We start from the raw sequence: 15,707 nt of genomic DNA, 5'->3' as shown, positions 1-15,707 counted from the left end.
CACAGTGAGAAACATTTAAAAATAAAAAAGAGAGAAAGAAAATTTGAATTCAGGATTATTTTTCTAACAGTTAAGAGTTGCTTTAAGTGATTTGTGTGTCCACAGCCCTAGCCTTGCAGCGGTGTAATACCTTTGGTGTGCTTGTGCTTTGCAGCAGGGCAGCGACGGAGTCCGAGCTCCTCGGCTCGTCACCCAGCTCCACTTCACCAGCTGGCCAGACTTCGGGGTGCCTTTCACGCCGATCGGGATGCTTAAATTCCTCAAGAAGGTCAAAGCTGTCAATCCGTCATATGCTGGACCCATTGTTGTGCACTGCAGGTAAAATAAACAAAACTGAGGCGCTGATTTTGGTTAAAAGCTGAATTTAGACCCAGATCTCTAATACATAAAGACTTCAGAGGCATGACTCAGTCTAAATGCTCTAGCGTTGGTTCCGTTTGAACAATCAGCTTCACCACAGAGATCGGCAGCTGACTGTAGCAACTGCTACAGCAGGTGTTGTCTTTTTGCACGGGCCCACGCTCCTGAAGCTCAACACCCCGCTGTGGAATCCGCGCTCCGTGCTCCCAGAGGTGCAGTTTACCCAAGTGACCCTTGTAAATCTATTAGAGTTGTGTTTGGACTTCAGAGGCAAAGCACTTCTGCATATGGGCGCTGCCGGTCACAATTGACTCCTTTGTTTGGAGCACAGGGTTCTATGGTTCTATAACTACGGCACAGAAGGTACAGCGTCTTTTTCAGACGCAGAATCATGCTGCCTACAGTGGCTCGCTTAAAGATTCTGTCACATTGCAACCAAAGGTCTTCAGTGTTATCAAGATTTTATGGGATAGACCAACACACCGTAGTGCATAATTGTGAAGCAGGAGCAAAATAACACAATGTATTTTTAGAAGTATAAGTCTAAAAAAAATGGTGTACATTTGTTTTCAGCCCCTCTGAGTCAATATAGGGAGAAGCTAATTTTTCTACAATTAGAGCTTCGGATGTTTTTAGCAGCATCGTTCTCACAGCTTGATGCTGATAAAGAAAAGTTCAACCTTTGTCAACATCTGACCAGAGGACCTTCTTAGACATGTTTGCTGTGCCATCCACATCGTGGCAAACTAGAAGTTTTACTTCTAAAGCCTTTTCTTCTTGCCAGTCATCCATAAAATGGGATGCACGACAGAGCTGGGGATCTCAGCAAGTTCTCCAGAGTCCTTTTTGTGACGTGTTTTACAAGTTGTGCCATACTCTTTCAATTTTCAGACGATGGATTGAACAGTGTCCTCTGAGATTTTTTGAAGCTGGGGATGTTGCTTTGTAACACTAACACTGCTCTAAACTTCTTTACGACCTGTCTGCCATGTTCCTTCGTCTTCGCGATGCTGTTTGTTCACTCATTTCTTTCAACGAACTTCTAAGGCTTCAGCCAGATTTATACTTTATACTGAGATTACATTTCACACAGGAGTCTTTGCAAGTTGAGTGACTTTTAAAGGCAGTTGGTTATCATGGATTTTGCTTAAAGGTATTCGAGTTATGGGGGCTAAATACATATGCATGCCACACCTTTCAGATTTTGTATAAAGATAAGAAAAAAAAAAGATTTTCCCTTCATCATTACGCCCTATTCGGTTAGTCTATCACATACACTCCGAATAGAATAAATTGGAGATTGTGGTCGTAACGTGAGAGAAATATGAAATTGCTCAGGGTGCATGAACGCTGTGTTAGGCCCTGTAAAAGTTATCCTCTGTGCACAGCTTGTTTGGTAACTTTCTAGCTGTTTGTCACAGACCAGACCTTTCCCCTGTTGGTGTGTTCACAGCGCCGGAGTGGGGAGGACGGGGACGTTCATTGTCATTGACAGCATGATCGACATGATGCACATGGAGCAGCGAGTGGACGTCTTCGCTTTTGTGAGCAGAATACGAGAGCAGCGCTGTCAGCTCATCCAGACAGACGTAAGTGGCGACCCCGTGCCACCCGCAGCACCTTGAACCAACCGCTCGACTCGCACCGTAAACAGGCGGAGAACTTGGAAAACAGCCATCTTCTGTGATGTGAAAAAAAAATAAAAAGATAGAGGAAAATAGTTCAGCAAAATCTAAATCAGCTCCTGTTATGTCTTGTGATCTGTTCCTCCTCAGATGCAGTACTCCTTTATCTACCAGGCTCTGCTGGAGTACTATCTGTACGGAGACACTGAGCTAGATGTATGCTCTCTGGAGGGCCATCTGCAAAGGCTTCACAACACCAGGGCCCCCCACGACAGGCTGGGCCTGGAGGAGGAATTCAGGGTACGAAGGAAGAAGCTCCCCGTTAAACATTTCAGTAAAGAATGAATTGTCGCCCATCACCCTGCATCCTACACTGTTATATTATCATGGAAATGTTGCCCAGGGTGCAGCTCTTGGCGGCGAAATCATAAATAAAAATGTTTTGGATCAGCTGAAACTTTATAAGGCACCGCCATCTGCGTAGTTGAGTTTGTTTTAGCTTTCATGCACAATCCACCATGGCTCATCGCAAACTGAGCAGAATTACCCTCCAGTTCCTACATTTCTGATTTTTTTTTTTTTTTTTTGCTTCACCAACAAGTCATGTCTTTGTCCAGCTTCCATTTTTGTAAGTTGTTAACATTACTAAACCATTGTCTGCTTTGGAATATTAAAAGGCATGGCGCTGCCCGGCGGTACCGATTGCTGTAAAGGTTTTGATCGCATCAGCTTGAACGTGTTTTTTCTCCCGTCAGAAGCTGACCAACGTTCGCATTATGAAGGAGAACATGAGGACCGGGAACCTTCCAGCCAACATGAGGAAGAATCGCGTGCTTCAGATCATCCCGTGTAAGGGCCGCCTTTATGCCCCAAACTGTTTCATGTTGCATCACATCCGAGTAACATCAAAGCACCGTGTCTGTCGAATCAGTTCATCTCCGTCAGATCAATGATGTTTAAATACAGGCTTTTTTTTTTGTTTTTGTTGTTGTTTGAGTTATGAATAGAGTGGTGTAAAAATTTGCCTTTTTTTTGCACGTTTTTACAATGTAAATATGGATTCTGGCTCTTATAAGCACATTTATGTTTTTTTTCTTTGTCCCTATCAGGCTTTTTTTAAACTTTTATTTTATTAGAAATCCCTTGAGGAAAGTTTCTGTTTCTTTTTCCTCTCTGCAGATGATTTCAACCGAGTAATACTCTCAGTGAAAAGAGGACAGGAGTTCACCGACTACATCAATGCCTCCTTTATTGATGTAAGCGCTCCCTCCCAACCTCCTGTATAGATTTCCCATAAAAAGTATAAATAAAGCTCATTGTTTCCTTTGCAAACAATGCAAAATATTATGTTTTGCTGCGCTCTCAAGTCTTGTTTACCGGATGATCCGCCCTCCAGGGCTACAGGCAGAAGGACTATTTTATCGCAACCCAGGGCCCCCTGTCTCACACTGTGGAGGACTTCTGGAGGATGGTGTGGGAGTGGAGGTGTCACTCAATCGTTATGCTCACCGAACTCAAAGAAAGGGAGCAGGTACGGTGTGCTGAAGAGAAACAGATCCGCACATTTATTGTTCCTTTTTTTATTATCTTGTGATCATTTTTTATTTTATTTTTATTTTATGCATGTATCTCTTTGTTTTGTATGATTTTTGTGTTTCACTCTTAAGAAATATGGTCAAGGGGGAAAAATAGGGCCCCATAACACAGTTTTAATGTTTTTTTTTTTTTTTTTCTAATTTGGAAATATTTTAGCTATACTGAGAAATTACAGTGCTATAAATAAACACTTAAAACAGAGGAAATGACTCTTAAAACTTCCGTAAAACGTCCTTAAAAGCAATTAAGCTTCTGTCGAGGAATAAGTGTCACATCAGCAGCACATGAATAGATGTCACTCATCATTTTGAAAGAGCTTTGCCAAACCTTATTTACATTTAGTCTGGTGTTCTCCTGACTAATTCTAAGTTTAGGTTTATTGCATGCATTTTGTTGTCCAAAGCGACATACAAATACAAGATATAGCAATGCAAGTCATGAGTAAATGTCATGGTTGGCTGTCTTAGGCCTTCTATAAGAAGACTAGCAGTTTATGGGCCTGGTGAGGATCTTAAAAGAATGTGAAATTCTCCATTATACTGTCTGGGAAAAAAAAATCTCCGAGCTGACAACAGTAAAAACAACCGTCAACATGCCCAGGTCAGTCTGTCCAAGCATTGTCACCCTGGAAGCTGTTTGGAAGATGCTAAATAATAAGTCTCCAACGACGTTACAATGTCATCACAGGACCTACATGAGGCTCTTCCTGCTGGTGATAAGAAAGGGAATGCCTGTACAATCAAAAAGAGACTGCACAAGAAACATTTGCTTTCTGAGGAAAAACACAAAGGCTAGACTAAAGTTTGTCAGAGAGAACCCAGATAAAGAAGCTCTTCTGAAGTAATATTTTTTGCATTGATGAAATCCAAAATGTTTGGACGCCAGAAAAGAGGCCATGATTTGTATAAATCAAATGCAGCATTCCTGGAAGGAGCCTGACCAACTGTGACACATAAAGGTCAAAGTGTCATGGTTTGGGGATGCTCTTAGAATCCAGCATGATTTTTACTGGGTGTCTGAGGGTTAGGGTTGTATTTTTGTCAGAAATGTAAAAAGACTAAGATTAAAAACTGATTGAACCTTACTTAAATGAACTGAATAGTTAATGGGGTTTCTTATTTTTTCACATGACAGTATTAATAAAATTCAGTTAAATGTGCTCTAAAGGTATTCCTGTCTATTTTTTTTTTTTTTTTACCAGGAAAAGTGTTACCAGTATTGGCCATCAGAGGGCAGTATAACATTTGGAGATTACACAGTGGAGCTGAAGGGAGAAACTCGTTGTGAAACCTTCACGCGCAGAGATTTGGCCCTCACCAACAAATCGGTGTGTCATGTTGTACAATAATCTACATCATATATCATTATTACGTGATGTACGAGGCGAAAACAATTACTTAAACATGGTACATTTTCCCCAGGAAAAACAACTGCAACACATCCGGCACTTCCACTTCCACGGATGGCCCGAGATCGGAATACCAGGAGAGGGAAGGGGGATGATTGACATTATTGCTGCTGTGCAGAGGCAGCAGCAGCAGTCTGGAAACCGTCCCATCGCTGTTCACTGCAGGTGAGGAACTTCAGAGGATCAGATGAAAACAACACACACAGTCTTACTTTTTTGACCCTTACATCCCTTCTATTTGAATCTGGATTTCTATTTTCTAGATAATTGCAACTTGCTCCTACAAATGCCTGCTACGGCAAGTTGTACATTTTCTCAGTAGACCCAGTGTTCTAGGCCTAAACCGCGTATGTGATCCCTTATAAAGACTTAGCTGTGAACGCTTTGATCAGAACCTAGCTTCAGGTGAAGTGATTCTAAGGCAGCATACCCCGATGGGATTGATCCAATCCACTGATTCACAGTCAATTAAAACCTCTCAAAGTGAAATCTCCTCTGACTCCCACTATGATTAATCTGATAAGATGAGCTAACGACAGGAAATGGTGTCATCACTTGCCTCTATTCCTTCATCACCGCTCGTCTAGGAGGGGCTTTTTAAAGCTTTTTTCCCCCTCTCAGGGGAATGGGGCTAACCCGCTGCAATCCCCAACGTCTCTCTACACTTTCTCTTCCGAGTTGCACATCACTCTCGCACTCACTCACTCACCCCCCCCATCTCCATCTCTCCATCCCACCATCATTGTAAACATTGACTCAGTCAAATACTGAGCTTCCAAACTGATTAGTGTTGGCGTTTGGATTAGCCTCTCTTTAAGTGGGGATAATTACTAGTGCCATTACACAAAGGTCACCTTTACTCCCGCTAACTTTCTTATGTCAAATAGAAAACAGATGAGCTGAATGTTAATTCTTCCGTAAAGAAACTGAAATATGCGCTGAAAACGCTTTATTTTTTTTTTTTTTTTGACAGATCTTAGTTTTAAATAACATCTTAGCCAGTTAGTCGGTCTAATTAATCAATGTCATCATTTTTAGTCTGAAGAATGATTTTTTTTTTTCCGTCCTATTGAATGATTTTTTTTTTTTTATAATCACCATTACAGAGGAAACAGGACATTTCTAGATATTGATTGATCCATATGTGTTTTGCATCAATTATATAATTATATTTCAAAACACCAGTGAAAAGAAAAATAACCAGGAACTGTTAATTAACATAATCAAGAATTAATTGTATTGGTAATTAACCGGTATTTACTCATGATTTAGGTCAATGAAAGAAGTCAAAAGCAGATATCTAGAGAACCAGGGTACTATCTGGACTATATTACCACTATAGTTTAAGATGATGTATGCTCAGAAGTGAAATTATTTTAGCAGAAGTTCATTGCTCTCTCAGGATATGCAAGAAATTGACTTGCAGGCTAAGTTTGAGTTAATATCTAAGATTAATCTAGGGGGTGGGGGGTTATGAGGAGTTCAACCACATTCGATCTGTTAGCTTGCCTCACCAGGACGGCCAGGGTTCAGATGGAGAGACTGCTTCAGTGGTCGTACGAGGCTCTTTACCTTATCAGAACAAATCTCTGTTTCTGCTCTGGCTTTCTGTCAGTTCTGTCTCTCTTTCAGACTGAACTGCTCCAACAGCAGTTCGGTCTGCCACAGGTTACTCTGAAATAGAAAGGAGTACAGGACTCCCCTGGCTCTGGCTTTCGGATAACTGGAGGTCTCCCACTTTGGATTAGGGACCAGATAACACGCTTAAATGTTCGGATGGGGATGTTACAATCTCGTACAATACAAGCAAAAGCATTTATCAGAAGGGAGCTCTGAGAAACACGTGAACGCGTTGTACTATAGATCAAATAGTTCGACAGTCTGTCACAGACAATACTTTAGCTGTTTCCACATCGAAGGATTAAACAATGTAATCATTTCACTGAACAAAAAGGTAGGCTCCCATTGAAAGTTTAACAGATTAATATTTAAAATTAACTAACCATCGATTACTTTAAAGTTTTCTGAATCCCTAAATTAGCCACGTAATAATGATGTTTTCAGGACGATGAAATGTTACAACAGAGCGGAAAACTCATTCTTTCGAGAACTCCTTTGGCAAATCTTTTTTAAGACATTATGAGGTCAAATATGAGAGGCTGTTGTGGCTAAATCTGAAAAGTCTAGCAGCTGCATTTTGAAGGGCCGCGGAGGGAAGCGGTTCTTATGGGTAAGAGGAGACATATATTGTGTTTCACGATAGATTAATTAATGCAACAGATATATGTCAGAAAACGGATATCTCACTATCCCCTTTTTGTAGAGCAAATGTGGCCTGGGCCTGACACTGCCACGCAACCAGACCCGACATACTCTTTCTATTCGCTTGCGTTTTGAGACGATGTCGCAATTAATTTTGTACCCTGTGTTCGCAGCGCTGGAGCGGGACGGACCGGCACCTTTATTGCACTCAGCAACATTCTGGAGAGAGTGAAAGCTGAAGGCCTCCTGGATGTCTTTCAGACCGTCAAGAGTTTACGCATGCAAAGACCGCACATGGTTCAGACTGTGGTAAGAGGGTTTTAACTAGGACGCCTCATCTGTGGTTATGCTGTCTGAACATTTTCTGCTCACGCTTCTCCTGTCGCTTTTCTTCCCAGGAGCAATACGACTTCTGCTACAGAGTGGTCCAGGATTATATCGACATTTTCTCAGACTATGCCAATTTTAAATAGATTTTTTTTGTTGTATATACATCAGCCAAATAAAAGTCATTGTTTTTGGGTTTTTTATTCTGAATGTTGACTTGTAAAACTATTTCCATTTTGCACTTAGCATAACACAACCGATAATGTTAGGAGATCTTCATGTGCAGGAGAGCTTCGGTGCCATATCTCCTTAAAACACGCAGTCGTATCTGAACGATTAGGTCTTCTGAATGAATATATCCAGTACTGTTGTAATAATTTGTAGGTAAAACGAGTAATTTCTTGTTTATTGTGTAAATATTTATGTTCAAAGAAAATGACATATACATTTATTTCTGCTTTATAGTACTTCACTTCTTGGGATTCACATGAAAGATGTTGCCTGCTGCAATTAGATTCAACCTCTCTAACTAACTTCTGTTTTGCCTGTGGCAATAAATATTAGGGGATTGGTCCCTGACTGGGCAACATGCAATTAGCTCGTATTGGAACAGGCAGGAAGTAATGTCTTAAATCAAGATTTCAGAGGCATCATCCAAGCCAAGCATCACATTCTGCTTTTAAAAGAAGATTTTTTTATTTTTTTTGAAAATTGTATTAAGCCAGGTTTACATGCTTCCTTCTTGTATAAATCAGTGCCATGCTGATTAGACAAAGTTCTAATCTTGAGAAACTTGTCACAAAGTGACACCAATTAAATTATGTTATACAGTTGTTTGCGATATCTGTTTTTTTTAATGTATCGTATTTTGAAAAAGCCGTTAACTTATAGATTAGGAAAGAATAGCTTGAACAAACAATGCTAGATTCATCCATTTTCTATTGCTGCCTAATCATCTTTAGGTTCCTGACTCTGGAGCCTTTTTCCAGTGGTTAACAGGTGTGAGGCAATGTACGCCCTGGATGCTTCGGCAGGTCATCCAAGGGCCAACACACAGATATACAAGACGAATAAATAGAAATCAGGCAAACACCCACACCTTAATGCAATTCAGGATTCCCAGTTGTCTGACATGAATGTTTTGTAGGCTGTGACAGGAACCTAGAGTCATGGTTCATACACAACTTTGAAAAGTATGGGGGGGGGGGGGGGCAGAGGTTCTTGTATGAAGTAAACTTCAAAACCCAAAAAATGTATTTTTATTTTGTAAATAAAAACATCCATTACGAGCTAAAATAGTTTGCGTTTTTTTATGAGAAGAATTGTGTTTCATACAAAGACTTTTTTTTGTGTTAACTAATATATAGTAATATATTTAATGACAGTGACATTTATTTATACAGCTCACAGTCGCACGTATTCTCACAGCTACTAACACCTTCTGATCCACTGGACTAGTATCCATTTTCTTTTACATCTCATTTCTATTATTATTCATATGTTCTAAGCCTAACTTTAATAATAGCAGCAAATTTGAAACAGCTCACTCTTGAAGATGAAACCTTGTGTCTCAATGAGATTTTTTTACCTGAATAAATAAAATGAATATAAAAAAAAAAAGAAACAAAAAAAATGTAAAATCTTTAAATCATTCTATATTTAATGGGCATGAAATTAAGATTAGAACATTTCATTTGAGGCTCAGATGGTGGATTGAAATAAATGTTGGGTCTAAAAGCTACAATTTATTTTATACATTTGTTTCTCGTTATATTTTACGGTAAAGCATTTTTTTTTTTTAGCAATGATGTGATTAAAAATGCAAAGATTAGTAAATGAAGGATGTTTTTTCAGCTTGAGCCAGCCTATGGGATCACTGCACTTTTGTATTTTTATTTTAAAGTTTCTCTGATTTGGTGTTATTTATGTGTGTTTCAGTAATATTAACATTTTTGTTTTATTCTATGAACTACTTACATTTCCCCTAAATTCTAAGCAGAAATGTTGTCATCTTCATCTAATGGTCAAAATGACAAATATGAAGTCATTTCAGACTTGCAAAGGAAACAAGTTCAGACTCCTTTTGAAACAAACAAATGCAAACGTTTCAACTTAGGAAGAGTTCTTGGAATCGATTTGTGTTACAATAGCCCTGGTATTCAATCACAGCTGTCATGCATCTTGGCATGCTGTCCACCAGGCTTTCACGTTGCTCTTGGGTTGCGGTGAAAAATTAATCAGTGCCTCAGTAGGTAGAATGATGTGTGCTTGTGTTTGAATCCAGCAGAGACTGGAAGGGAATGGCTGAAATACATTTAGAGATGCTGATTTCAGAAGAAATGTCCTGTGATCCCTTCATTTTTTTCCATAGCTTTTTATCTGTCCATTATCAAAGAAATTCAAGTCTTTGTTCTATAAACAATAAAATTATGAATTTGTTCTCAAAACAAACATAGTGTGGTTATTTTTGGACAATTGTAAAATTTAACTGTGATCAAAAAAACTTAAGATCTCATTATCTAGAAATAACAAGATATTACTGATATCAGAACAATGCGAGCTTGAGGTATTCTCTTAATAGAAAGACATATTGAACCTTATTGAAACAACCGTAAGATCTCTTTAGTTCACCTAAATTGTATAACCGTTTGGGATTATGTGATGAAACTAAATTTATATGTGTGACTTTTTTGGTTTTCAAAACAGGTTTTATTCAATCCTTTTGGGCTTTAAATTATTACAGTATACTGATACCAAATCCCAAACACACACACACACACATACACAAACTTGGACACACACACACTGGACAGAAAATTGACTGAGATATTTTTGTAAATGTGAAAGTGGAAGTTTAAAATTTTGAAATAAATAAAAACAGGAAAAACTCACTCATGCTTGTGCAAAATCTTCTGAAGAGCTATCAGAAAAGAGTTGAGCTACAACGTATTACATAAACAAACGTCTATCCAATATACAGAACATACAGGATCTCTCATACACTATATCAACCACAATAGTTATAGACAAACATCAACTTTGTTGCTTGGATAAAACTACATATTTTTGCGATTTTTGATATGTGGATCATCGAGGTCTGTACTAAAAGCTCTCTGTACTAAAAACGTACATCTAAATAACTGGTTTACACTGGAATCGCTAATCTTATTTTTCTTTATTTTTTTTGTGTATATAAAACTCATTCATGGTCATTCATCATCGCTAACTGCACTGTTGACTCCAATCTGTTCTTTTCTTAAAAGAATAGCAAACAAGCGTAACGACGTTTCAAGCCTTACAGCAAGTGTAACAAATGCACAAGCATCTTGTTTAAGCGATGTCTCTCTGCCTTTTGTATCTGTGCAGATTTTCAGCAACTGTTTGCTAAAAGCCGTGTCCAATAAATTATAGATGGAGATAAACGTCAGGTTTCATCCAGTTGTTGTCTTCTTCTTCTTCTTTTTTTTTTTTAAGCGAGCACCTCCACACAGATACGTCCAATACATCACAAAGACGTTTTATGATATATATTTAATGCCTCTCGAAGCCTGGCGGTGATCTCAGCATATGTGAGCACTTAGCCAGCTCCATTAGCTGTGTTTTGTGTCCCATTAGTCCGTAAATGTGTCACACCTGCAAAGAGGGGATTATAATCCTGACAGCAGCCTTGTACAACACCTATAAAATCCCCCCCTGGCTAATGTGCCACATGCTAACAAGGCAAACACGGAGGTGAGGTGGTCTTCAATGAAGTTGAGTGGATGCTCATGAACTTAGAACTGTTGTTCTGATTAACTCCGGTCCAAATTATTGTCTGTTTTTATTCAGTGACGCTTTCGTTTGCAGCCCTGCCTCCGTGGGCTGCGGAGCTGTGACATTATTTTTATTACATATTTGGCTTCCCCCGCAGCTTCAATGAAGGCAAGCAACAGAGTTATGGTGCAGGTGCTGCTGTTGGCATTGCTGGCTCAGGTCACTCTGTGCCAGCACTGGTCCTATGGATGGCTACCAGGTGGAAAGAGAAGCGTGGGAGAGCTGGAGGCAACCATCAGGGTGAGTGATTATTTTATGTGGAGTTAGAGTTTCAGGAAATGTGGTAACTTTATGAAATCAAAGACACGTTTTACAAGGAATGCTTTCATAGGACTGGTTTATGAAGTCTGACGCTGGTGTTTGAGGTAAAATTTCTTTTTCAAATATTGGTTTCACTTCCAAATGTCTCCTGTTGTGTTCAGATGATGGGCACAGGAGGGGTGGTGTCTCTTCCTGAAGAGGCGAGCGCCCAAACCCAGGAGAGACTGAGGCCTTACCATGTAAGTGCCTATTATGCATAATTTATCACCAATGTTTCCTTCAATTGTGCAATATTAATACCCGCCATGCCTCTGTAGCGACCACGCTTTAGTGTTACAATGACGATATGCAAACTGCTCAATGACTGTTTATATATTTCTGCTCTTGCCTGACTGAATATGTTCATGATTCGTCTTACCTAATCGAGTGGTTGGAGACATGATGCAAATCTCTTCAGACTTCTAATCTACACACATTCTTTATTTAAATACTTAAATTCTGCTATATATTACAGTAGAATTTTATTAGATACTTAATGTAAATTTAGGAAATTAAACTGATGTAGTGAAAATCATACATTTTATATTTTCCATACAGTGATACATTTCCAGCATTTGTTTCATTTCATTTTTATAATTATTGCCAAAAAGGTATATGAGCTAAAATGATATTTCTCAGATAGTTAGAATAATATTAATAAAGATGATTTTATACAAAAATGTTACGCTATGGCCTACGCAATCTTGAAGAGGACTAATGACTATTCTCCACCAGAAAATCACTTTGCACCCTTCATAAGAAGCGTTATCGACAAACTCTCATTGCTAAAGAAGCTGAATGTTCACAGAGAGCTGCATCTGAGAATGTTCATGGAAAGTTAAGTGGAAGGAAAAAAAACGGTGGTATAACAGCTGCACAAACAAGAAGTACAGCCTTGAGCAGGTTGTGAAGCATAACCATTCAAGAGATGCTTGAGATTCACAAGGCTGTGGATGGCAGCTGTCTCATCACTTGTACTAAACCAACTTTAAATCAAAGAAAAAGTGTCTTACCTGGATTAATGGGAAAAAAGCTGGACTATTGCTTAGTTGCCCAATGTCCTCTTTTCAGATCAAGGTAAATTTTGCATTACATTTGGAAATCAAGGTTCTTAGAGTCTAGAGGGAGAGAGGAGAGGTTCTCCAATGTTTTCCAGATTCTAAGTTGCTTAAGGGTCAGTGTGAATTTTCCCCAGTCAGTGATGATTTGGGGAGACAATTCGTCTGCTGATGTCGGTCGACTGTGTTTTATCATGTCCGGAGTCTAGAGCAACCCTCCAGCAGGACATTTTAGAGCTATTCACGCTTCCTTCTGCAGATGCTGATTTCGTTTTCCAGCAGGAATTGGCACCGCTTTGCCAAATGTACCAATATCCGGTTTAATGACTGTGGAATTACTTTAAATGATTAACAAAAAAACTTGCTTCACCTTTAGACCACAGAGAAAATATGGGTAATTGTCAGTGAGAAATATCATTCACACAATCAACAGATATAAATATGTAATATATCTATGTGTAATGAAGCTATGTGAATTAAATGACTGAAATAGAGGAACTGTTATAATCTATTTTATTTTACTGGGACACCTGTATTCAAGTGGCAGCTCGGTTTCTCACAAATGACTGCTTTTATTCTCTTTAGATTAATGACGGCTCCAGCCATTTTGACAGAAACAAAAGGTTCCTAAATGAATAAGGAGCAAGAAGAAGACAGACAGATTATTATCCGCGCCATGGAATGTCTTCTCTGACTTCAGATTTTTGCTGTTTTCAATGCATATATTTGTCTTTAATGTCATTATAAATCAATTGTAATAAACTTTTGAACCCTGACCAAGCTGGTAATGTTTCATTTCATCAGATTGTTAAAACAATTACCCTGTAGAGCTGGTCACCGCAACGGAAATGGTGCAAAAACACGACATTTTATTGCATTTAAATCCAATAAATCGCCTTGGTAACACAGCCACGACCGACAAGCATGACAAACTTATGACACAACAATCTTAGCATGACAACAGCTGGTGATTAAGCCAATTTATTAGGAATCAATGAGTTAATTGAATTTGTTACACTTTTGGTAATTCCATTTTCTGCCACGCCAGTCATATGCATATGCAATGTGGAAAAAAAAAAAAGGCTCCAGCTGATTTCTGCACTTGTATACCTGACTGCTGATTAGCCCCCGCCAACGAAACAAGCTCGTCTAAATCATTTCTGCTTGCTACGTCCACAACGGCTTTCTCCTAATTTAGGGTAACCGCAGTCATCCAAAACCAGACAAAGTGCATAACTTTAATTTTTTTTCCCCTTCTCTCCATATATGAAATTGGTGTTCATTATAAAAATTGGAATTTCATATCAGGAAAGGAAACGAATCAGCAGGGGGCATGTGTTTTAAAGAGAACTCATTTTCTGGCAAAGCCCTACAGACAGAGCGCCATACTAATCGCCTGGTGCATAAGGGGCTAAGATTCATGAACTGTGCTGACACCGGGGAGGCCCCGCATTGTTAGAGCGTGGTTGTAATGCACACCAATGAACCCAAACTGGCTCGCACAACTGGGAAAAAGGCTAACATTATAAGAGCACATAGAATTAAAGAGAAATTAAACTGCATTCCAGTGCACTTCCAGAACAATACTTGTTAATTTGTGATACTTCACCTCATTGGTTTAATATTCATGTCTGTAATTTGCATAACACACTCATTTCATTAGATGAGAGGAGGCTGAGCATTTTTTGAAAAGTTCTACTTTGCCTTCTTGGACAAAGTTGCAGAGGAAATTGTTTCCAGGGTATTTCCTCCTCAAAGTCCCATTGAGGACGTGTTTGTCTTCATGGGGTGTTCAATAATTTTAGAACGTGCTGGTAAAAGATAATTATCCTTTTACAACTTCTTCTTAAAATATGGGTTTAATTCGGTTTGGTGTACTTTTGTGAGAATAATTAATGTTTACACATAAAGCATAAAATCCCATAAAGTCTGTTTAAAAACCCCCAATGCTTTAGCCGTGAGAGCCAACTTTCTCCCCTCCCAGTGTCCTCATCAAGGACCCGCCTAATTGCACGTATATCAGGACAACAAAACCTGCTGGTATCTATGTTTCCAAATTTGATTTAACCTCACTTTCTCCTTTCCCAGACCCCCTGGTGGATATTCACTTTGTTTACCTCAAATTAAACTTCATATTGTTTACAGCCTCCTGGTCCCTGAACATTTTATAGCCTTTTAGAATTATTTCTTTATTTATTTTTTGTAATGATTGTAGAGTTGGGATTCATTTGAATGTTTCCCTCATCTGCATGAAAATTATATAATTAACTTTTGATTAACCAGCTCAGTTGAGTTGGTTCCCCCATGCACACCGGTGAATAGTACCAACCGCATTTTAATGACTGTTTTCCAATTGAGTGGCGACCTTTTCATCAATGAGCCACAACTGGGGCCAAACAACGGATAGAAAATAATCACGCTGAAGACAATGGTTAGAGACCGACAGGCTAGGATGTCATCCTTAAATATAACAACACAGATGAAAGCAGCCTTAGTGCATGTACGCTCATGCTGCGGGATGCCCCATTGTTAACGCCGTCGAGGCCACGTTCGTTGGCATAGAGAGGGAAAGGACAGGAAGCTGAGAATGGCCCATTGTTACATGTCCTTGCTCAGAGGGATTTCTATTATGAGGAGGCGATGCATTTTTGATACTTTGATTTTTGTGCCCATTCATTTACTAAAAAAAAAATAGAACATATTTGGATAATAGCTTCAGGAAAAAAAAAAAAGGGTCTCAGAGCACTTCCATCCAAGGCTATGGCACAGAATCAACACCCGCAGCAATCAGGCACATCCAAGCAGGTGTGCATCCTCACAAAAAAAAAAACATAATCGAATGCGCATTCTGCTTGGCAAAAGTCTTCATAACCGCTGAACGTTTTCACACCCTCTGACGTCACAGCCACAAACTTTTTGAAGTTATGAGTGACAGAGCAACACATTGTGCATCATTTT

General features: G+C 39.1%; 2 protein-coding genes across 4 annotated transcripts in view; both read left to right on the top strand.

Moving 5' to 3' along the window:
* The window catches only part of LOC105927339 (receptor-type tyrosine-protein phosphatase epsilon), a 38,588-nt gene extending 30,807 nt beyond the window's left edge, over positions 1 to 7,781 (top strand). For 2 of the 3 annotated variants that reach the window (XM_036126238.1, XM_021317239.2), the window contains 10 exons: positions 155 to 318; positions 1,814 to 1,949; positions 2,136 to 2,285; positions 2,741 to 2,834; positions 3,165 to 3,241; positions 3,382 to 3,516; positions 4,783 to 4,908; positions 5,003 to 5,154; positions 7,425 to 7,560; positions 7,650 to 7,781. In XM_036126238.1, coding sequence (XP_035982131.1) covers positions 155 to 318; positions 1,814 to 1,949; positions 2,136 to 2,285; positions 2,741 to 2,834; positions 3,165 to 3,241; positions 3,382 to 3,516; positions 4,783 to 4,908; positions 5,003 to 5,154; positions 7,425 to 7,560; positions 7,650 to 7,724 — 1,245 coding nt within the window. In that variant the 3' untranslated portion in view covers positions 7,725 to 7,781. The remainder of the gene's footprint in view (positions 1 to 154; positions 319 to 1,813; positions 1,950 to 2,135; positions 2,286 to 2,740; positions 2,835 to 3,164; positions 3,242 to 3,381; positions 3,517 to 4,782; positions 4,909 to 5,002; positions 5,155 to 7,424; positions 7,561 to 7,649) is intronic. The other variant, XM_036126239.1, reaches the window with a different exon arrangement.
* A 729-nt stretch (positions 7,782 to 8,510) lies between these two features.
* gnrh3 (gonadotropin-releasing hormone 3) lies at positions 8,511 to 13,522 on the top strand. The gene is made up of 3 exons (XM_036126240.1): positions 8,511 to 11,631; positions 11,814 to 11,891; positions 13,335 to 13,522. The coding sequence occupies exons 1-3, from the start codon at positions 11,494 to 11,496 to the stop codon at positions 13,386 to 13,388; spliced, it is 270 nt and encodes an 89-aa protein (XP_035982133.1). The 5' UTR covers positions 8,511 to 11,493; the 3' UTR covers positions 13,389 to 13,522.
* The last annotated feature ends 2,185 nt before the right edge of the window (positions 13,523 to 15,707 follow it).

Source organism: Fundulus heteroclitus, chromosome 22 (genome assembly GCF_011125445.2).
Source record: "Fundulus heteroclitus isolate FHET01 chromosome 22, MU-UCD_Fhet_4.1, whole genome shotgun sequence".
In the NCBI taxonomy this organism is placed as follows: domain Eukaryota; kingdom Metazoa; phylum Chordata; class Actinopteri; order Cyprinodontiformes; family Fundulidae; genus Fundulus; species Fundulus heteroclitus.
The sequence above is the reverse complement of the archived record's forward strand: the minus strand, read 5'-3'. Positions and strand labels throughout refer to the sequence as shown.